This window comes from Rissa tridactyla, chromosome 12, assembly GCF_028500815.1.
Source record: "Rissa tridactyla isolate bRisTri1 chromosome 12, bRisTri1.patW.cur.20221130, whole genome shotgun sequence".
Classification (NCBI taxonomy): Eukaryota; Metazoa; Chordata; class Aves; order Charadriiformes; family Laridae; genus Rissa; species Rissa tridactyla.
This window is the reverse complement of record NC_071477.1, coordinates 11,775,301-11,797,809: the sequence shown is the minus strand read 5'-3', so window position 1 is coordinate 11,797,809 and position 22,509 is coordinate 11,775,301. Positions and strand designations below refer to the sequence as shown.

At 54.9% G+C, this 22,509-nt stretch overlaps 1 protein-coding gene across 4 annotated transcripts in view; it reads left to right on the top strand.

Moving 5' to 3' along the window:
• Positions 1 to 22,509, top strand: part of PLCG1 (phospholipase C gamma 1) — a 51,456-nt gene that overhangs the window by 15,306 nt on the left and 13,641 nt on the right. For all 4 annotated transcript variants that reach the window (XM_054218253.1, XM_054218251.1, XM_054218252.1 and 1 more), the window contains exons 2-12: positions 8,947 to 9,099; positions 10,235 to 10,328; positions 11,033 to 11,080; positions 15,894 to 15,978; positions 16,903 to 16,986; positions 17,255 to 17,277; positions 18,390 to 18,462; positions 19,501 to 19,602; positions 20,780 to 20,898; positions 21,715 to 21,800; positions 22,126 to 22,246. In XM_054218253.1, the coding sequence (XP_054074228.1) occupies positions 8,947 to 9,099; positions 10,235 to 10,328; positions 11,033 to 11,080; positions 15,894 to 15,978; positions 16,903 to 16,986; positions 17,255 to 17,277; positions 18,390 to 18,462; positions 19,501 to 19,602; positions 20,780 to 20,898; positions 21,715 to 21,800; positions 22,126 to 22,246 (988 nt within the window). The remainder of the gene's footprint in view (positions 1 to 8,946; positions 9,100 to 10,234; positions 10,329 to 11,032; positions 11,081 to 15,893; positions 15,979 to 16,902; positions 16,987 to 17,254; positions 17,278 to 18,389; positions 18,463 to 19,500; positions 19,603 to 20,779; positions 20,899 to 21,714; positions 21,801 to 22,125; positions 22,247 to 22,509) is intronic.

Here is a 22,509-nt window from a genome sequence, read left to right as displayed (position 1 = left end):
GGCTCCCAGGGCGGCATTTTAGCTCTCTGCCAAAATCCTCCTGCTCCGCGCTGATTGACGGAGAGATCGTTGAGAGGTGAGCCAGGATCTGAGTCGGGATCCAGGCTTGTCCCAGTCATCCTGGCTAATTGGGAGCTCCCTGTTGCCCCATCTCCAGCCCGTTGAGCTATTTTTGTACCCAGCATCTTCTCTCCCAAGGTGCTCTCTGCACGGATGTTGCTGTTTCTGGGGTAGAGCTGATGCGAAAGTTGCTTCATGGCAAAATGCAGTGGCTCGGAGCAAAAATTGCTGTTTGCTGCTTGTGGGTAGCAGGTGAGATGAAACAACTCGCCGGAGCAACCTGAGACACAACTGAGCCGAATCTGGAGGGGAAAATAGCTTTACCTGCATCAAGGACATGGACCTGTTGGAGCAGGTCCAGAGGAGGCCACAAAGATGGTCAGAGGGCTGGAGCCCTCTGAGACAGGCTGAGAGAGTTGGGGGTGTTCAGCCTGGAGAAGAGAAGGCTCGGGGGAGACCTTATTGTGGTCTTTTAGTATCTGAAGGGGACCTACAAGAAAGCTGGGGAGGGATTTTTCAGAAGGGTATGTAGTGATAGGACATGGGGTAATGGCTTCAAACCAGAAGAGGGGAGATTTAGATTAGGTATCAGGGAGAAATTTTTCACTCTGAGGGTGGTGAGCCCCTGGCCCAGGTTGCCCAGAGAAGCTGTGGCTGCCCCATCCCTGGAGGGGTTCAAGGCCAGGTTGGATGGGGCTTGGAGCAGCCTGGTGTAGTGGGAGGTGTCCCTGCCCAGGGTCTTTAAGGGATGGTCTTTAAGGTCCCTTCCAACCCAAACCACTCTAAGGTTTTGTGGTCTTCTCCTGAGGCAGGAGAAGTTCCTGTGTGTTGCAGTAACAAGAGTAGCAGGACCCAATGGCCCCTGAGCACCAGGTTGGCCATGCCCCTCCTTGGGGCAGCAGTGGGGGTGAGAGAGCTTTTTACAGGGGTTTTGGTGCCTCACTAGAAGGGCAGCACGGCATTTTGTAGCTCAGAGGATGAGGGGTTTGCTGGGACACAGGGTGCAGCTGGTTTGGTGTTTATGTTGGCCGCCGTGGATGCCTCAGCCATGCCTCCTGCCCTCTGAGAAAGTAGTAAGGTCAAATTAGAGGCCTCAGCTGGTTTCTTCTCGTCCTGTCTGGATAAGCCATCTGTTAATGGCATGGGATTGTCCTTCGGAAACCTGATAGCTGGTGCAGAGCAACGCTGATGGCAGACACGGCAGCGAGCGCAGCCGGGAGGAGGATGCAGTAACCCCATCGCTGCGTCTCTGCGCAGAGACCTTTAATTCACCATTACACTGTCTGCCTTAGCCTCGTCGATTAAGGGAAGCTTGTGGGCTTGAGGGGTTGAGCTATTGCCACTCTGAAAACCTATACTAATGAGAGACACATGGCTCTTCCCTCTGAAATGTGCTTCTAATAGCTTGGGGATCCTGCTTTGCTTCTTGCGGAGGGGATATTAAGTGCAGGACCCCAATTTTGCCTTCCTTATGGGTGCAACGTGAGTTTTTAAAGCCACCTTAATTTTTGCCAAATTCCAGCTCCGGTAGTTACTGTCAGGCATCCCCGGTGGATTCAGGGATGGGTCCGTGCGGGGACAAAAGCCGGGCTCACCCGGAGCTTTGCGGGTGGAAAGGGGATGATAAATAGCGAAGGGCAGGCGACGGGGCTGCAGACCGGGAGGTGCTGAAGGCTCTGGCCCCCGTCCAGCGGAGCACTTAGTGCACGCTCAGCCCTTCCCCTGAAATCATGGGGGATTTTTGGTTGTTTCTTTTTTTTTTTTTTTTTTTTTTTTTTTATTAAATGCTGAGCGGTGTTTGGTTGCAGTCAGCAGATCCGAAGCCTTGAGCGGGTGCGGAGCAGCCCCGGGCTGGGCAGGGTCGCTCGGGGGGGGGGATAAACCAGCCTGTGAAGCCCATCACGAGAAGGTTGGCCACAGTCCTCCTCCAGACTCCTGCAGCTCTTGGTATCTCGTGCTGGCCTGAATACCCATTTCAGGGGGGCTTCCGTTGAAATATTAAGAGGGAGGTGGCGCTACTTTATTCTCCATGCTGTCGCATAATAGATTTCTCTTATTTTCATCCGCAGGCACGTAAGAGTCGCGTCTTATTTTCCTCTTTCTCCCTTGGCAGCCTTTCCCTGGAGGCCTGACCGCCCAGCGCCCCTTCCAATGATGGGAAGCCCACAGGGTTGCGCTTAGTGGGATCCACAATGTTAAATAGCAGGAAAACATGAAAACTTTTTTTTTTTTTTTCTTAAATTCTTTTTCTTTGCCAGAGTGAGTAGCCCGGGGGCTTTCCTGCTGCCCCGGGGCGGGATGGGTCGGTGTCAGGCGGCTGAGGTCAGGCTGGGCTGGGAGTGACGGTGTGGCTGTCACGGCACCGCCTGTCCCCAAGGAGACGCGCTGCACCGAGCGATGCTTGTCGAGGGGGTGGGTGTTTTCTCGGAGGCTGTCCCCAATAAATCCATCCTGGATGGTAATCTGCGCTAAACCCTCTTTCTGTCAGTTTTCAGGGGTTTTTTATTTTAATTTTTTTTTTTTTTTATTTAATCAGTTTTACATCTTCCCCAAAATCCTCTGGAGGTGGAGATTTTGCAACCCTCGGAGCCCGTTCCAGGGTGCCCTTATCCTTACGCGTTACAACACCCTATCCATCAGCAGTTAAATGAGGCTTGGACGAAGTTTCGGTTTTAAATGACTTTAAGGGTGGATCTGCTTTTCATGTAACCAGAGGGTAGTTTGTTTGGGTTTTTTTTTTTCTTGAGTGGTGCGGGGGGGTGGATCTGGGGTCAGCTTTTTCTTTCTGATGCTCCTGCTGCAGGGCAGGCTCTTTGCTCAGAAATATGTCCATGTCCTCCTTTTTTAAGGGCTGGAGGCAAGCGGAGGGCCAGGCCGTTCTGGTGGTGGGCTGGGGGAAGGTTGGGAGGCTGTGAAGAGCACAAGGTGTTTGCACAGCTCAGCGTGCAACGTGGAACCGTGTGAGGAGCTTAGAGCATCTCCAGGATGGACAGGCTTTGCTACTGCCTTCCCAGAGCCTCTCCTGGATGCTGCCTATGTGCCCGCCTGGGAGGGCTGGAAGGTGGCCAGCGTGCTCCATGCATCCCATCTCATCTGCAGCTCATCTGTCCCTCCCTGCTTGCTGCTGGTCCCTGTTCTGAGATCTCAGCCCTGCCAGACCTCAGGGGGGTTTGTATTCCATCAGAGAGCTTCCCTCTACCTCTGCTATTGCTTTGGCACCAAGTTCTTCCTCCTCCTGCCACTGTCCGCAGGGGATGAAGACCAGTTTCTACCTTCTGCAGTGACTGCTGCCTTCCACAGCATGCTCTGGGCAAGGGCAGCTTGGGGAGGAGGAGATGTGGCTCACCTTGGTGACAGGGTATCTTTGAAGGCTTCATCCTGGATTACCCGTCACTTGTTCCTCTGCCCAGGCACACGCATGACCTGCAGTGCTGGGGCCCCGCTATCCCCCAGGTTTTGGCAGCATCCCTGGTAGGTCTTTCCCAGCAAGGACCCAAGGTGTGGACCTACGGTGGGACTCGTGGGCTACTGTCACGGAGCCCGTGCCACCACTCACCTGGTGAGTTTGCTGGTGCTGAGGGTGGCAGAGCGGTGGTTAGACGTCATTTCCAGCATGCGCTCTGCTGTTCTCCATTCGCTGCACTCGTGGAGAACCTCTGCCAAGCTCCCAGCTCACCTCCGCTCGCCTGCCCTCTGCTTTTTAACTTCCACTCCCTGCTCAAGGCTGGCTGCCAGGTTCCCCTCCCTGCCTGCATGCCCCGGGGGCTCCGGGCTCCCCCCTCCAACCCGCCCTGCAGGTCTGCAGAGCCGCAGGGCTCTGCCCGAGGAAACGTGGGCGCTGGTGAGCAGATCCAAGTGCGTGGGATCAGCAGCCAGCGGCAACTGCTGCACCAGCCGCAGTGGGAGCAGGCTGGAGGGGCATCCAAAGCCAAAGGTGGCCCAAGCCCAGGAGCTGCCGTCGGCGTTGGGTTTCCTGTTTACCGGCAAGAGGGTGGTTGGGTTGCGTGGAGACGGCCCCGTGCGAGCTGGGGCTCTTGCACGCTGAGGTGGAAATAGTTAAGGGCTGGAGTGTGGCTTGTTGTCTGGAATAATAATAATAAGGACATGGACCTGTTGGAGCGGGGCCAGAGGAGGCCATGAAGATGCTCTGAGGGCTGGAGCCCCTCTGCTATGAGGACAGGCTGAGAGAGTTGAGGCTGTTCAGGCTGGAGAAGGGAAGGCCCCGGGGAGACCTTAGAGCTCCTTCCAGTCCCTAAAGGGGCTCCAGAAAAGCTGGGGAGGGACTCTGGATCAGGGACGGGAGCCATAGGACGAGGGGGAATGGTTTTAAACTGAAAGAGGGGAGATTTAGATTGGATATCAGGAAGAAATTTTTCACTCTGAGGGTGGTGAGCCCCTGGCCCAGGTTGCCCAGAGAAGCTGTGGCTGCCCCATCCCTGGAGGTGTTCAAGGCCAGGTTGGACGGGGCTTAGAGCAACCTGGGCTGGTGGGAGGTGTCCCTGCCCATGGTTGGAACTGGATGGTCTTTAAGGTCCCTTCCAATCTACACCATTCTGTGATTCTGTGATGTGCCTGGCCGTGGTGGGCACAGGCGGGAGGATGGGGCGAGGGGGAATCAGTGCGAGCCAGGGAAGGGCAAGGGGAGATGGGGCTTGTAGGCTCTCCCTCCATTGCCGGCCGGCCCGCAGGCTGGCCATGAGCTTGCCAGCAGCCTTTCTGCTGGTAGCAAAGCTGAGGTTGAGCAGTGCTCAGCCCGGGCTGCCAAACCCACCCCGAGCGGGCTTTGCACTGCTTGGCTGGCGCCATGCAAAGCTGGGGTTACCCCCAGGAGCTGACAGGAGCAAAATCAGCAAGAGAAAACTCCAGCCAGCCCTGGGCTATAGCAAGATGTCTCCATCTCTCCTCCCTCTGTGCACACTGACTCCCATCCTGTGCTGGAGGGGGGACCTGGGGTGGGACAGAGGCAGGGGCTGGTGAAGGGAAGCAGCGTTTCGGCGTTTGCTTGGTGGGGATGGTGGCATTCGCGCTCGCTGCGCTTCCTGCCCAGAGTCATTTCCTTCCATGCTGCGAGGGGGCCGGGAAGGTGGTGGGGTCGGTAGAGACGGCAGGGTTCGAGAGGCTGCTCTGCGGCAAGAGGAGGGCTGCACAAACCAAACCCCGAACCGCCTTCTCCCCGCCACGCGCCGGCGTGTTTGGGAGGATGAGAGAGACGAGCAAGCAGCTGCAAGCGTGTGTGGGCTGGAGGTTTTTACCCCGCTCCCTCCGGGCGCGCGGTCCTCGCAGAGGCTGCCCTTCGCCCGAGGAATTCCCTGCCTCCTCCTGTCTTTGACAAGCGCCTCGCTCGCGCCAGGGCTCTCTCCATTGCCTGCATTTTAGGTATGCAGTTTGTAACAGCAGCTCCGTCTCACTACTTTTTTAACCCGCCGGTGCTCCATGCGGTGAGGGGCGAGCGCAGGGCGTGCTGCCACGTCCCGAAGCGGAGACGAGACACTCGCAGCGTGATACGAAGGCAAGCCATTAGTATTTTGGCACCTTCCCTCACTAGTAACCTGGTAACCTACCATGAAACCAGCTGCTAGCCTTTTCCAACCGCGTTGGTCAAGCCCTGCATCCTTCAAAGAGAGGATTAGTCTTCAGCCCTGCTGTGCATGTCCTGGATGCAACGGCCTTGATGGTGATACGGGGGTTTTTTAAGGGTTTTTAACATGCTGTGTCACTGAGGATGTGAGCACATGGGCAGGTTACGGCAGGGCACGCTAATGTTTGAACTTCCAGACAGCTCGTTTCCAAAGGGTGGGCGATGCCTTCTAAAGTCACACCCTCGCTTATTTAAGGGAGCTTCTCCGTCCTCCCTTTGCAGCCCCGAGGAACTGGCTCTTTCCATGCTCTTTTCCCGAATTGCTGAGCTTTGGGGGGATATTGCAGTGGTCAGTGTGGATACGTCCTCTGTCAGGCTGCCGTCATCTCCAGACGCTGCACGGCGTGTCCTGCCAAGAGCGGATCCCACGTTCCTTGGGTAGGGTTCACAACCAGTCTCCCCACAGTCAACCCCCGTGTCTGGCTTCCCGTGGTGTTTGTTTGAGCATCTTCTCTCGCGGTGGGGTTCGGTGCTGTCAGCCGCGGCTGCGGGTGATAAGCAGGTCACATTTCTGTCTAGTTTTAACCTGCGGTAAATTGAAATGAAAGGCGAGTCGCTCCACAGTGAGCGCAGTAAGTGGAGTTTAATTGGGATGAATTACACGCCAGGTTTGCAGTAATCTCCGTCCCACATTGCTCAGAAGCATCATCTGCTTTGGAAACGTGACTCAGAAATGTTGTTATTTGATTCCCCCAAGCATTTAAGAAACTGTTTTTCCAGGAAGCAAAGATTCTTGGGTTTGGGTTGTTTTGTTTTTTTTTTTTTTTTCTTTCTTGTTGCTGTTGGTTTTTTTCCTCTTTGTTTTATGGCAATAAGAGTCCTTTCCCAGAATTTCCTCTGGGGAGGGAGGCTGCAAGATGTTCCCTTACCAGCATCTCTTTAGCTCCTTGTCCTCACGTGGCATTTAATGCTCCGACGTGCTCAGAGCTGCCCTTTGCAGAGGAGCCACAGCTCCGAGGTAGCTGGTCGGAGTTATCTGCTCCTCTTCTCCATGGGCCACAGCTGAAGCTGCCAGGGCAATGCTGTGCCATGGGGTTCACCACCCACACGTGTAGCGCAGCGGGTCTGCTCCTTGCCAGCCCCATGCCTGGATTTGCCCTGCCATTCGCTGCCGGGACCTGCCCGGGCCGGCTTTTGACACCCTGGGCTGTCCCTCATGGTCACACTGCTGCCTTACGTTGGTCGCCTTTGGGTTGGCCCACCGGGGACAGCTGCTGGGATGCGACACCAGCCCTATAGTCTAAAGAATATCCTTAGGACGATGCTGTCCCTGTGTCCCAGAAGCCTGATGCTGAGGGTGTTGCTGCCTGCCCTGGCCATCACCTGATGGGCACCGTCTGAAGGCTTCATCTGACCATGGCTTGGCTGCTTGTGGTTCATCTTGCCTTCTTCATCCATCCCCTGGAGGAAGCACGTTGCCATTAGGGAAGGGTGTGAGGATAATGAATGCAAGCACAGGTCCCCGGAGTCACCAGCCCAAGCTCTGGCCAGGATGACACACTGTCCAGCCAAATTACCAGCTTTGTCACCCTGGACCCTGCCGTCTCCCGTTTGAGATGCAATTTTCTGAGCTTTCCTCTGCAATCTGGGTTCACCCCCCACAATAACCCCCTCCGCTGTCACCGCAGGTTCAAAGAGAAGCCAGGATTTTTTAAATAAAGCCCATGGGAGTCATTTTATGTGTACGGTACAGAACCATGAGATACGAGAGCCCTGAGCTGTTATCCCACCTCCCTTGGCTCCAGTTCTGACCAGCACCTTGCGTATGCGTAGGGTGTTGATACCAGACCTCCCTGGTGGTGTTGGAATTCAAATGATCTCCAGACATGTGGCTGTTTTCATGCTTTTCCTAATGTTTTCTCTCTGGAAGGTGTTTGGCAGTGGGATGGGGAGGGGGATTCTGCGCGGTGGGGGTCACAGGCAGTCAAATCTCCTCCAGAGTTGTGGCAGATCCACCACAACTGGATCTCCAGAGGTTGGGCTTGGTTGATCCTTGCACTGTGCTTTCTTCTGTGGCCTTCTGAACATCACCCAAAGGTGATAAATGCTTTGTCCCTTTTTGGCTAGCAAAGGACAGAGTTTTCTTGGTAAAGATGGCGCATGTATGAAGGCAGGGACTGCCCTGGGCATCCTGGTAGCACTCAGAGTTGCTGTGAGGATGCTAACGGGACAAGGGGGAGAGGCCAGAAACTGCAGGCATAATTTAGGGTGAAAGGGGTGAGGCAGGGGCACCATTGAGTTGCTTAAACCAGGAATCAACTCAAGTTTCAGTACCTAACTTGAATTTGGAGAGGAGTGGATCTTCAGTCTGTGTGTGGGCTTTGCAAGAGGCGGTAGCTGCAAACAGGATTTCATCCAGCTGGGCAGGAGGCTGCGCCCTCGGAGGGTCCACCTCAGTAGAAAGGCTTTCTTAGAAGCAAAAAGTTGTTCTCTCAAAAGATAAAAAAAAAAAGTACCGTTGGCAGATGTATGTCGGGTGGAGGAAGAGGAAAGCGTGAGGTGTGAAGCCAAAGGGGGAAGGAGCCTGCAGTAGCGGCAGAGCCCTCTGCTCGTCCTGCCGGGGGGTCACCGCAGGCGAGACATCCAACTGTTCTTGGGAGGGACAGAGGTAAATAGAGGGGTGGTGGCTGGGGAGGCTTCCTAGGGAACGGGTAAGAAGGGGCTCGTGTGGGTGCACAACCACATGCGCACGGCAAGAGAGGTGTGCAAGATGAGTGGCGAGATCTCTGTGCTGCCTTGAAGATTGAGGAGCGAGCTGGGGGCTCTTGAGGGGCTTGTCTACGGTGAGAGGTGCAGGAAACTTCTCTGGGAGGACCTGGGCACCTGCGTCCATGCTGAGGACTGGGCTGACGGTGCCGTGCTAGAGCTCTGAGTGCAGGTCACCACTTCAGCCCATGGGAGGCTGCCGTGATGGCTCACATGAGCCTGAATGCAGTAAGTCCTCTACAAGGCACCGTCCCCGGTACGTGCCCACTGTCCTCAGAGCTCCGGCAGCTCTCTGCCCGGGCTGGGGCAGCCGTGCCATCCTTGCTTTCCAGCACAGCCAGGGAAAACACCATTCCTGGGGCTGAGCTTTTCAGAGGCCGGTATCCCGGTGCCATGGGCATGCCTGGGTCTGCCATCATGTGATGGGTGGTAATCCAGCTCTTCAGATGACTAAAAGTGCTTTGTCCATGACCTTCCTTCTCGTCCATGGGAATTTCAAGCTATTCGCTGAACTCCGCTTTTGTTTTCTCTTTCTCCCATAGTGGATATTCGTGAAATCAAAGAGATTCGTCCAGGAAAGAATTCACGTGACTTTGACCGGTACCAGGAGGATCCATGTTTCCGACTGGACCAGTCTCATTGCTTCGTTGTCCTCTACGGCACAGAATTCAGGCTGAAGACCCTCAGCTTGCAAGGTAAAGCACTCATGGTCCCTGGGCTGTGCCAGGGCAGGGTTGGACGGGCACCTCATCTCCACAAACCTTGAATGCATCCTTCCATGGGTGAGCTGGAACCTTATCCCTGGGCAGATGCTCTTTTCGCCATGGTGAGGGAGTTTCTTTGGAAGAAGGTGACGCTGGTTCCCTGAAGGGTACACATTCAACACCTAGTTACGTCAGTTAATATGCTTGGTAAACCCAAAAGTTGGGTGAACTGAAGCTCCTAGTTCAAATGTGTGCTTGAGATCGAGTGTTTTATCTCAGCTTGGCTTGTTGGTGTTCATCAGCTGCGTTGTGGTAACCGGCCACGTGCAGGAAGTGGTAAAATCTCCCTGACTTCTGCTTTGCAGTTCTGAGCGAGAAATCGTTGCCAGTGGCAATCGGTAACTCACGAAGCCACAGTACCTCTGGGCTGTTGGTCTCCGCTCCACTTTCCTCAACGCCTCGTCTGTTGGCTTAGGCTGGACTTGGAGCACCCAGCCTTATGATTTGGTTGAAAGAGAGGAGGTTTATGCTGGTGGGTCTGCTGTTCAGATGGAGGACAGGTTCTTAATCACTGGCTGCCATTCAGCTGGTAGACGATATCTTTTTCTACTAACTTTATGCAGTCTTGTGTCTCCTTTAAACCAACATAGATGAGCACCGACGGAGGCAGCCATGCTGCCTCCTTAATGTCCATGACAAACCTGCCTTCTGGCTGGTGCTGTGGGACACAGGGACGGAGACAGCACTTCTGCCCTCAGAAAGCTGTCAGGGAGGTTATGGAGGAGCTGGCACACGTTCCCAAGGAGGTGCTGGCCTGTCACCCAGGCCAGCCAGAGCACTACTGCTTGGGGACAAAGATAACCCCCCAGCTCGGGAATGGAAGGGAGGAGAGAGCGATATGCCCAGGAGCAAGGGGTCCGTCCAGCCACGGACATCCCACGGGAGGGGAGCAGGAGCTTGGCAGGGAGAGGAGCCGGAGGGATCTGCACGGGAGGGGGTTTTTGTCAGAAGGGGGATGAAGGAAGGAATGGGGTATGTAAGATGCTGGGGAATAGTCCCAAGAGGTTTGGGCTGGTGATCAGCTGCTACATTCCTTCTTCCCATTTCTCCTGTGTGCTCTCCACAGCCACTTCCGAGGATGAGGTCAACATGTGGATCAAGGGGCTGAACTGGCTGGTGGCAGACACTCTCAGGGCTGCCACCCCCCTGCAGATTGAAAGGTGAGGAACTTTTCCCTGTCCTGCACTTGTTTTGTTTTTTTTCCCTTTTCTGTCCTTTTTGACAGAAAAAGGTGACCACAGTGTCAACATCTCATTCCCTCTCTGAGCCGTGCTGCCCTGGTACCCCTGTCTCTGCACTCGCGAGGCTTCATCCCATTGATCCATTGAAATTGTTGGAGGTGTTCAAGGCCAGGTTGGATGGGGCTTTGAGCAGCCTGGTCTAGTGGGAGGTGTCCCTGCCCAGGGCAGGGAGGTGGAACTGGATGGTCTTTCAGGTCCTTTCCAACCCAAACCATTCTCTGATTCTATGACCCACTGTGATACATCGTCTATGGCCAGAGTTTGATCTCACAGGCATGCAGGGAAAAGGAGCTTTACCACAAAACAGATGTTTTTAGGTGTGCCTGGCCTGTATTATCTGTAGCAATTCAGTGTAGAGGCATGTAGAAGATACCTTTGAGTTTTTTCTTCTCTGTGGGCTCACTTTCAGACAGAGACAGTTTTCAAGGGGGGCAGGTTGCCTGCATGAAAACGGGGTGGGCTGCCTCTGGAAGGGGAGCAGAGCCAGGTTCCCTGGTGGGAAGGAGGGCTGTGGGGGAGGATGGCAAGGTGTCGAGCATCTTCCAGAGGTAACACCAAACCAAACGGGCTGGTTGTTGAGGAGCTGGGGCGAAGTGTGTGCATGTTTGTGCCTTTCCATTTAGGTGGCTCCGGAAGCAGTTCTACTCGCTGGATCGCAACCGGGAGGACAGGTAAGAAGAGAGAAAACGCCCGCTTGCACAGACTTGCACGTTCACAGAAGCGTTTGAGCCGGGAGGGCTTACCTCTGACTTGAAGCCCCAGCCTTTGCTTTAGATTTTTTGTTGGGTTCCTTAGCTTTTTAATTTTTATTTTCAAGGAACATTAATTCAAGCCCCAATATTTCCCTGGCTAATTTTCACTGCATTTAAAAAGCATTAAAAAATTGTCTTTTTCCCTGACCTGTTTCCCAGCTGTTTGGGCCCGGTAACACCTTGAGACCCCATAGCCATGAAACACCTTCACCCCCAGCTGGTATCACCCGAGGAAGCAGATAGCAAAGAGCCAACAAGTGTCTCTGGCCACCCCGTCAGAGCTGAACTGCGTTGTGTTTGTTACTCTCCACCCTTTGTGGTTTATTCTCCTTTTCTGAGGTCCGTGAGGCCATGGATCATCCCACTTGATCCAGCTTGGCTTCCAGGCTGATGGGCTGCAGCAGGGCCACCACTTGTGAAGTTCTTAGGTGAATGCTTGGTGATGTCCTAGCAGGTGAAATGTCATGCTTGGACCCGTCATGAGGAGATAAAGGAGGGGAATTGGGTCATGATCCATCATGAGGAGATAAAGGAGGGGAACTGGGTCATAACCCATCATGGGGAGATAAGGGAAGGGATATTTCCCTGCTGAGGAGGCGAGTTGCATCGTGCTCTGCTTTCTGCTGCCATAGCCTGCTTTCCCTGGCCACACGCTGGCCACTAGTTTTCCTCTTCCCCAGGGGCTGTTATTTGCCTCCTTTCGGCCCTGGGACACGCTTTTCCCCTGTGATGTAAACTGAGCCCATTACCCTCTCAGCAGTGATTTCCACATTAATGTGCTCCCCGGAGGTAGGGGGATTCCTCCCGTCCTGCTCTAGGGAGGGCAGTGCTGGAGACATCTCTCACACATCATCTCATGTTCCCTGGCTGCGGTGGAGCACCTTGGCCCCATCTGCCCTCTCTGTGTACCCGGGTGCCAGGCAGAGCACCGGGATGCTCCAGAGCATCCTCCGCTCGGTCCTTGCTGGTGCCGTTGATCTCACACCGCTACCGATTTCCACGTTCCACCCTGAGCCCTGGAGCCCTCCTCATCCTTGCAGCAAGCTCCTGCCAAGAAACCCACCCTGCGAACCCAGCTGGCTGTGCCAGGGCCACGCTGCTGGGGAGCTGTGGGAGACCACAGCCAGACAGGTCGGTCCTGTGGATCGGCAGGCGGAAATCACTGCTCCGCACTCATCAGGAGAAGAGAAAGGGTCCTCTCCTCCCTCTTTGGTCCCCACTGCTGTCCCAGCCGCAGCATGCTGCCCGGCGACAGCCAGGACAGGCAGACGGCCCCTGCTGTCGGGCAGCCAGGGGTTAAATTCAACCTCTCCACATCTCGGAGCGGAGCAGGAGTGTGTTGCATTGGGGAAATCCCGCTGCACTGGACATTTTTGCCTTTGCAGTGATTTATATTGTGGCGTGGCGAGAGCACCGTTGGGCGCACGGGGATTTTGCGGAGGAGGGATAAATCCTTGCAGAGGCAGAAAGGGAAGGAGAGGCGCCTTTAATCTCTTGCAGCTGCTCTGCATATGCCACACACCTTTCAAATGCGGGCTTGAGTTTTATACGCGGTGAACTGGTTTTCAGTGGTGACCGGGCGAAATATTTCCTAATTCAGCAATGGAGAGCATGGAGGCAGGTGCTGGGGTGGCTGCATGGGGGTTTTGGAGGATGAATGCAGGAGAAATGGGAAGAATCGGTCCTTTTTCTCATCTGGTTATACAGTAAAACCGATAAAATGACATCCCAGCAGGACAAAGGAGGTTACACGTACAGATTCATCTGCCCGAGGCATGGTCAGCAGAGCTGAAAGCCAGCCTGTTGCATCTCTCTTGTTTTTCTTAATATCATCTTTCTATTAGCATTCAGAATTAAGGCAGGAAAATACAACATATTCCTCACCTCTCAACCAAGGGGAGGGGTTTCAATGCAAACCGCTTAACTGGAAGAGCTGCTGCTCCAGCCCAGGCAACGACAGGGGCAAAACACCAATAGAGGGGGAATGCAGAAAGATTTTGGGTCTCCCCGTTTTACAAGCATCCATGTGTTTTCGGCAAAGTAGAGGCAGCAGTTATGGGGCATGTACATCTCTTGGATGCAATCTTGGCCCTTATGAGGCGTTTCAGCATTAACTTTGGTGTCACTGGGCTCTTTGCTTTGGCTTCTGAGCCTGGAAATGGGTTTGAAAAAGGAACAGTGAGTTGTTTTTTGTTTTTTTTTTAAAAAAAAAACAACAAAAACGCTTCTTTTGCAAACCATCCTTGGTCCTTTCTGGAATGGGCAGGTTTTCGGCAGCTGAAGAAATCATTCTTGGTGTTCGTGTACCCCGTGCTCGCCCCAGCCTCCTGCGCCGGAGCCCTTTCCTTTCCGCCTTCTCCCGGCTGGGTGCCTGCGCATACCTTCCAGCACGCCGGCAGATGTCGGCTGTTTTCACTGGCTGCCGGACCTTTGGGTATTTGTTTTTCCAAGGGAGGTTAGGTGGAAAGAGGAGGATAACAGGATGCTGGGGTTTTTTTTCCAAGCTGCTGCGGAGGAGACTGTTTCACCTCTGGCTAGGAGAGCTGCCCGTGGCTGGGAGCAGAGTTATGGCACTGGGGAATGTTTCCATCCATGAGAAGGCTGGGTCCGTCCTTTGGCCTGTTTGTCATAAGACCTTAAAAAAACTTCCGTAGGAGAAATTAGTTTGTTTATTTCGTTTTTACTTTCTAGTCTCAAAATAGTACCGAGCTGTTTATCCAAGGTCTCCAACACTTTAACATTATTAATAGCACGCAGTAAATAAAATTCTTCCATACCCCGTCACCTACCGAAGCAGAGAGGGAAATGCTGGTCACAGCTTTTACGGGGTTTGCTCTCGCCTCTCCTGGTGCCGTCGCAGTGCCATGGTCCCACACCTCCCCGTGAAACAGCCCAGCATCACCAGAGCCGGGTGCTGGCTCCAGCCCGATGCCTGCTGATGCTCCTGCTGCTGCAGCCCCTCCCGCTCTTTTTCCAAGAGCTTTTTTGCCGTCTCAGCCTCTCACCAAGGCGGGGAATGCTGCTGGGTGGCCCTGGGGACTCTGGGTGTCCCGTCGGGGGTCCCACGAGAGCTGTTGCATGCTGTGGTCCTTGACACCTGAGGGCATCTCTCACAAGTCACCACTGCACTCCAGGCTCGCTCCCCCCCGACATCGCCCCATTTCCCTGTCACCCAGGCCCCTGTAGCTGGGACATCCCTGCCCAGGGGGTTTCACAGCACCCTGCACGTGGCTGTGGATGCTGGGTGCATTGAGGAAGGGAAAGGACAGGATTCCCCTCCCAAAAATGCTCGCCCTGAGCCCCCGGGGTGACTTGTGCCCGGGGAAGTGGAGGTGCAGGGGGAGATCCCAAAGCTGCTGCCCGTGCTGAGCGTGCCGCTGGCCCTGTAGCTCATACAGCCGGGAGAGAAGGGGAGGATGCTGCCATTTGACAGCTTTTTCTTTTTTTTTTGCCTGCCTGCACAGTCCTCGGCCGGCTGGGTGCTGGCCTCGGGCACGGCACGGGAGCCGGGCCAGGTCCTGCTCTGGCCGTGCGTGTGTCCCGGTCCCCCGCGGCTCTCAGCCCAGAAACAAGGGCTCTCTGTGTCCCACCGGCTGCGGCGGCCCTCGCCTCTGCAGCGCCTGACACCAGCCGGTTTCTCCCTCTCCCTGGGGCTCCCTCCATCCCCCCCTCCTTTCTTTCACGGAAGAGCATAAAAGGGACGCGGATGACAGCGTGACCCCCACACAGGACATCTTCCTTGGCACATTTATATTCGCACCCCAAAGCCGTGAGCGTTCCCAGGGTCAGACCTGCCCCACGCTTTGTGGGACGGGGGAGCATCCTGCAGGGTCCTGGGCCCCCACTCCCTCAGTGGGGGGCAAAAGCAGCATCTGTGATTGCTGGGGCGGGCTGTGAGGAACTTGCTTTTTAAGGCAGGAGCTGCCAGAAAATGATTGCACGCAGACCTCTCGGCTTCTTAAATCCTGCAGATGGGAGACATACGTCTTTTTCCTTGCTGCAGGGCTGTTGTCCCATGGGGGACCAATGCCGGTGAAGGCAGGGGTAGCCCCAGGGCTACTTGCTGCCCCTCTCTGCCCACCTGGGTGCAGGATCCCACTCAGCAAGAGCCCTTCCCGATGGGGGAACCAGCACGTTTGGTGCAAAGGGCCCCCGGGAGGGGGAGGACAGCAGCATTATGCCTGTGGCTAGACACTGAAAATGGCTTTTTTCCTCTCTTTAGGATAAAATTAGCCAGGCCCAAACCACTTGCAAAGCCTGCCCTCCGCAGGCCAGGGAGTGGGTTTTGGAAGTGGTTTGGTCACCCAGCATCCGTGTTTGGGCACAGATACTTGAAAAAATGCTTCTGCCCGGACGTTCCCGTAAAGCAGCGGGTGCTGTGTGCCCATGGCAGCATCGGCTGGAGTGGGCTGACGGTGCCGGCACTCGCCCTGCCGTGTTGGGAGCTTGCAGGAGCGGTGTTTGCAGTTCCTGTCGGGATGGAAGCACCTCGCTCTGCTCCCCACCAGCAGCATAGATGCAGAGTTCATTGGGGCGGAAAACGTTCTTCTGTTCCGCCTTTGGTCCCAGCCCTGGAGTCCTTCTGGGGACACCCATCCATCCTTGTGTGTCGCAGCTTGATGCCGCTTTGGGCACAGGTCGCTCAGTGCATGTGGTGTCCCGGTCCCAGGGTGAGAGCCCTCCATCCCAGACCTCCTGAATGTGTTTTCCCTTCTTTCCCCTGCCGAGCCAGGATCTCCGCCAAGGATCTGAAAAACATGCTGTCTCAGGTCAACTACCGGGTGCCCAACATGAGGTTCCTGCGGGAGAGACTGACGGTGAGTGCGCGCGACCCCTCCGCTCTCCTCCTTCCCGCCGGGGACCCTCGACAGCCCGTTGCCTGCCTTTGAGCAAAACCTGGTGGTGGTTCAACTCCCACGGCACGTTTGCATATTGCAGAAGCTCCCAGCCTTCCCCGGGAGGGCCCCCACCCACGGTGGCGACTGAAGAGGTGCCAGCTCCCACTGGGTGCCGCACCCTGGCCTGTTTGTGGCCAGCGCCCTCTCTTCGCCCCACCCTGCCTCCCCCGCGCCCCGTGTCGTCCCTGGCTCTGGTCGAGGGCTTTGTCCTGGTGGGGTAGAGCGCAGGAAGACAGGCAGAGAGGCCAGCTGGTCCTGCATCCTGGAGGTCCTCCACCCCTTGGGGGCCCGCATCCCTGGGGTTCCTGCATCCCTCGGGTCCCGCATCCCTCGGGTCCTGCATCCCGCTGCCACTGGGTGACAGGCAGCCAGCTCTGCCAGCATCCCTGCAGACCCAGGGACGGAGGGTCATCCCCGTGATGACCAGCCATTTCCAGCAGCGCTGATCTCCGAGTCCACAGAGCAGCGTACCTAAAGGAGATCACACGCTTCAGGTCCTGCAGTTTGCAGGCACTTCAGATGCTCTCTACAAACAAAAATTAAAGTGATCCTTTTGTAACGATTTAGGTAGACGATAACGCTTTTTAATCAGCACTATGATGCCTTTATATGGGTGAGCTTGGGGAAATCACATAATCCGGTTTAGGATGTGCTGGTGTCCGGGGCACTCCGGAGTCCCACTGGCCCCAGCAGAGATGGGCAAAGGCAGGAGGCAAAGTCTGGCCAGGATTTGGCCTTTCCCTCCTTCTTTTCCCCCTGGGAATCCTGGTGGGAGGAGATACTCCTCGGGCCATGCAGAGTTGCCTGTGGCCCCTGTAAAACCTTGGTTATTTTTTGCCACAGGACGTGGAACAGAGGAACGGGGATATCACCTACGGGCAGTTCGCGCAGCTCTACCGCAGCCTGATGTTCAGCGCCCAGAAAATGGTAAGAGCTGAATTCTCCAGGGCTGGGAAAAGGGAGGGAGAGACCATATTTGTTATTGGGCATTCCCTCTTAATTGCTTTAGCCTGGTTAGCAAGGGGCTGCGTGGGCTGCTGGGGCCGGGGCAGGCGGTGTGTGAGCAGTGGTGTAAGGAGAGCCGAGCTGCACAGTGCCGGTTTGCTGCCCCCGCTGCCTTCTCGATCGATTTGTGCTTTCGCGTATGCTGGTGAGATTGAGTGCAAACCTAATGTTCGTGCTTCTTCTTTTGCAGATGGATGTCCCGTTCCTAGAAAGGTGGAGAATTCTCTATTTGCTGGGGAAAGGGGCTGTTTTCTTTTGCTCCGTGATGTGCTCTGGTGCCTCAGCAGCGTGTCGGGGACGAGGCATGCTGCGCGCCTCTTGCTTGCCACCACGCTGCTTGCATTTTTGTACTCTGAATAAGCATCTTCGCTGTAGACGCTTCAGCTCAGGTCCGTGAGGGCTGTCTTCCCCCCCAGACATCCCGCTGAGAGCTCAGCCACCTCCAAAACCCAGCAGTTGGTTTATGGGAAGTAATCAGACCTTGAGCCATCTCCCAGAGGTTATCATCATGGTTGGTGCTGGTTGGCCACAGTGCCAGGGACTGCGGTACCATTGCGAACTGTGCCCTTCCCTGCCCTGCGCACATCTCCGCTGTGATAAAAAGAGCTTGAATTTAGACACGGGAGCTAAAGAGTGAAGGACTTGTTAACTTGTCCATGTAGTTCCCCATGGGTTCCTCTCTTTTTTTCCTATAACCATAGAAAAGGGAGTTGGCAGGGACCTCGGCATCCCTCTGCCCAGGGCAGCCAGCACTGCCCAGTCCATTTCTGGGGTTTTTTGGTGTTAGTCCCCAGCATGGCCCTGGGCTGTTCATTGCGGCTTGGTACGTTCATGGACAAACCTTTTGGGATAATCAGCTACAAACGGTTCCCTCCTTTATTCCCTGTCTTGCTTCCTTGAGCCCATGTCCTCTGGATACCTGTAGGTCTGTCCCGGCTACAATCACCCCTTGGCTGTCCTGCACCTATTTAGTTCTTTTCACTCTTGTACGAGCCAGCCCCTCTGGTTTTTGTACAAATCCATCCCTCTGATGATTTTTGCTGCCCTTCACCAGTGTCACGTTGTCATACGCTTGGCAGTGTGACTCCTGAACTGCTCCTGGGATTGTCCCTGGCTCTGAGATGTGGACATATCATCTCAGCTGCTGTGTGTTTGCCATTGTGCCCACCTCGTCTTTCTCTGCACGTCCTGCTCTGCTTGCTCGGGGCACGTGTTGCTCGCACGCACCGTGGTGGTTGCGGATGGCATCTCACATGGTGCCGGTAGCGGTTGGTCATGATGTGCTGCATGAGTGACCAAAGCTTCTCTCTCTCTCTGCTTTTCAGGGGTGGAGAAAGGTCCGAGCACTTCAGGGTGTCGCTGCTGGAGTTGCAGAAGTTCTTGCTGGAGTACCAAAGGGTGAGCTCGACAGAGGCCCAGGGGAAGGACGAGGGGGTACCAGTAGGGATCCAGTACTCCAAGGGTAGCCTTGCCATGGGGCTGGGATGATTTGGACTTAGGGTGCTCTGCCTGGCATGGCCACAACCTGAGCACATCCTTCCTGGAGCAGGAGGTGATGCAGGGGAAGCACTGGTGAGGGTAAACCTGGCCTCAGCCAGGCGCCCTGGTCAGAAAAGGGACCACGAGCAGAAGATCAGAGAGGAGTGGAAGGCCCAGGAGGGAGGAACTGGTTGGTGGAGATTTACCCAGTCCCTGTGACCTCGGCGGGTACTGAAGGTTTACAGCAGCCAAAGCATCATGGTCCATCCTGTCTGCTCAGGAGGTCTCAGCAGATCCTGAGGAGCAGCCGATCGCTTCGATTGCTGACCTTTCCATTTAAAAGCGATCTTAGGTTGTCCAGCGAGCACAGCAAGCACGCTCGGACACGCACGAGCCACAAGCAGTGTGTTTGCAGGCTGTGCAGACCCTTTATTTTGACTCTTGCCAAGCTCCCGTGTTGTTGCTGGTCATCTCCAAGAGGACAGGGGTGGCTCATGAAAGCATGGCCATGCCTCACATGAGAGCATGGGGCCTCCTGCTTTGCACCGTCCTCCCTGTCTCCTTGCCCATGGTCTGCAGTGAGCGGAGAGTTAACCAGCAAAGAGACTCAGCCATTTTGATGGCCTAATAAAAGACACCCAGGGAGAGAGGGAAGCAAAAGGAAGCTGAGCTGGCTTCTGCTGCCGAAGGAGGAGGGATGGCAGATGTGTGCAAGGGAGCTATCGCAGGGAAAACTGCACGGCAATGGGAAAATGAAGATCACTTAGAAACAGGACACATTTTTGCAGTTGCGTGCTATCCGGCATTTGTGCTGACAGTTGAATTCCTGGCAGCGATGGTCTTGCGTTAAAAACTGCCTCCTTGATGGTGAAAGCTTCTAGCTGGAAGAGCTGCACGTGGTTTTGAATAATACTTTCTGAAATGGTTTCTTTTTTGTGTCCCTCTTGGGGTTTGCAGGAGCTCTGGGCTGCAGATACCCTTCAGGTACAGGAATTCATGTTCAACTTTCTGAGAGACCCTTTGAGAGAGATCGACGAGCCTTATTTCTCCCTGGACGAAGTAAGATACCTTGAACTCTAGCGGGTATGGAGTGGGATGGAGCGGGGTGGGACATCCCTGGCGTGATGCGTGCTGTGGTGTGACAGCTCTGCTGTCGGCCTTCGCTGCGGGGTGGTGGCGCTTAAAGGCATCTCCTGTAAGCTGCGTTGCTCCAGGAGATGAATGTGGTGGATGAACATGGTGGGTCGCCGTGTTGTGCAAGAGCTGGTTGGAACACCTCTCTTATGAAGAAAGGATGAAGAATTTGGGTCTCTTCAGTCTGGAAAAAAGACGACTGAGGGGGGATCTTGTCCACGCTTATAAGTACTTAAAGGGTGGGTGTCAGGAGGATGGGGCCAGGCTCTTTTCAGTGGTGCCCAGCGGCAGGACAAGAGGTAATGGGCACAAACTTGAACATAGGAAGTTCCACCTAAACATGAGGAGGAACTTCTTTACTTTGAGGGTGGCAGAGCCCTGGCACAGGCTGCCCAGAGAGGTGGTGGAGTCTCCGTCTCTGGAGACATTCCAAACCCGCCTGGATGCGTTCCTGTGCCACCTGTTCTGGGTGACCTTGCTCTGGCAGGGGCTTGGACTGGGTGATCTCCAGAGGTCCCTTCCAACCCTGACCATTCTGTGATTCTGTTGGTGAAGGGAATGGCTTCTGGGCTCTTTTCTTGTGCTGAATGTGTGCAGCTGGGAGTGCTCATCGGGCAGTTCATTTTGGGGAGGAAAGGGGGTGCATTTGGCTTAATGCCCCTTTGGGGCACATAAGGATATTTTTTTAAAGTGAGAAGAGCTGAAACCAAAAGATTAAAACCAACTGGAGATGACCATGTCCTTGGCACTCTGAACCAACTCCCGTGCAAATCCCATGATCCGCGTGGCCTTAATGAGCTCTTGCCTGCCGTGTGAGCTGCAGAATAAAATGCAGAGCAATTCATTTGTCTCCAGCTGGGTCAAAGGCTTTGTACACAGATATCTGGCGCAGCTCAGAGGAGAGGTGGCAATGCCTGATGCTGTGGTTACTCGAGCACGCTGGGGCGGGAGCTGCGGGCTGTCTCTGGTCAGCCTGTGCCGAGCTTAGAAAATAACTCCCTGCTCGGTAGCTGCCGACATGGAGAGTGAGATGTGTGTGAAGCTAAACCACAGCCCCCGGCTCCTCCGCATCATTAACACGCTTCTGTTTCTTCCTGAGCAGTTTCTCACCTTCCTGTTTTCCAAAGAGAACAGCATCTGGAACTCACAACTGGACATGGTGTGTCTGGAGAACATGAACAACCCCCTCTCCCATTACTGGATCTCCTCCTCACACAACACGTAAGGACTAGGGGGTGGCTCTCTCCACCCACTCATGCCAGCGTCCTCTTCCCCCGTGCCAGGGTGGGACTCTCCTGATTCTGCCTGGTCCCAATGATGGGTCAAATAGGCTTTTCCAGACCATGATCAGCACACTAAGAGACCTCTCTCTTGGTGGCCCACCCCTCTCTCCATCATTTAACCATCAATGTTTTGTTCAGACGTTATCAGCAACACAAATCTGCGCAGACTGTGCTTTCGGGTCCCCAGATGTCACTGTGGCGGTTTCTTACCATTAGCAATGTCCTCTAAGGACAGATGTGATTAAAAACCTGGCAGGCTGAAATTGGCCGTTTTCCTTCTCTGCTGCTAGAAGAATCTTGGAGGAACTGCTTTTTTTTTTTTTCAGACAGGCTCTGTCTGTGCTCCCCGTTCATGGGATGCAGTGGCAGCATCTTAGCCCAAATTTAAAGGACCAAGAGCCTAAGCCAGCTGAGCAGCCTGGAGAGCAGGTAGTGAGCTCCTGCCTACAAGAGCTGGTCTGACCTGCTCTTGGGCTGCTTCTGCCTGGTTCAGGGCGTTCTTTGTGGCACCAACGCTGATATGACTCTTTGAGGCTTATCTCAAGAGCCAGCAGCAAGGCTGGACCTCAGAGTAGTGCTTGTGGCCCCTCGCGGTAGGGACGGAGTTGAACCCCTCGCCTGGGGAGGATGGCAGCTCTGGGGGAAAGTCGCTCTCGCCATTCCTTACATGGCAGAGGCAGGTCCCCATGTCCCAGCAGACATCCATACCGGCGGTGAGCGTGTCGCTTTGCTGATGTGTTCTCTCACGTGGAAGGTACCTGACGGGGGATCAGTTCTCGAGCGAGTCCTCGCTGGAGGCGTATGCCCGCTGCTTGCGCATGGGATGCCGCTGTATCGAACGTGAGTACCCAGAGCCGGCACTGCTGTCTCCATCGTCACGTTAGCTTGCGGTGATCTGGGAAGGCTTTGCATGGAAGGCAGGGCTGAAGGTTGACATGCCAGTGGCAGCATTGTCACCATGATCTGCTGAAAGGGCTGAGGTCGTTTGGTTTGTGCGACTGGGTGGTACATGCCCAAACTTTTGGTCCCCTAGAAAGATCTGGACTTTCACTTTGCTCCTTTATTCAATGTGGTTCCCAGCACAGTGTAGCTCACTCCATCTCATGTCCGTGTCCTGCCTATATTCCAGCCTTTGGGCTAAGTTTCTCCCATGTGTCTCTTTCAGTGGATTGCTGGGACGGTCCCGATGGCATGCCGGTCATCTACCATGGACACACCTTAACCACCAAGATCAAGTTCTCTGACGTCTTGGTCACTATCAAGGAGCATGCCTTTGTCACCTCCGAGTGAGTACAGCAGGGACCTGGACTTCAGCTAGCAGAGCTGCCAGGAAGGCAAAGACAGGGTAGAGCCAAGGCTGTAGCAAAGTGAAGCCCACCTTTATCCAGAGATCCGGCACAAGACCATGCGCCTGGGATTCGGTGGGAAGAAAGCGTGGTGTTGTGTCTCCCAGCCAAAGGGAGATTTTTCCCAGAAAAAAAAAGTTGTGGGAAGGAAAGCTTTGGGTAAACCCCTGTAGTTTGCCAGTGCTTCTCCACTTTGTGCATTG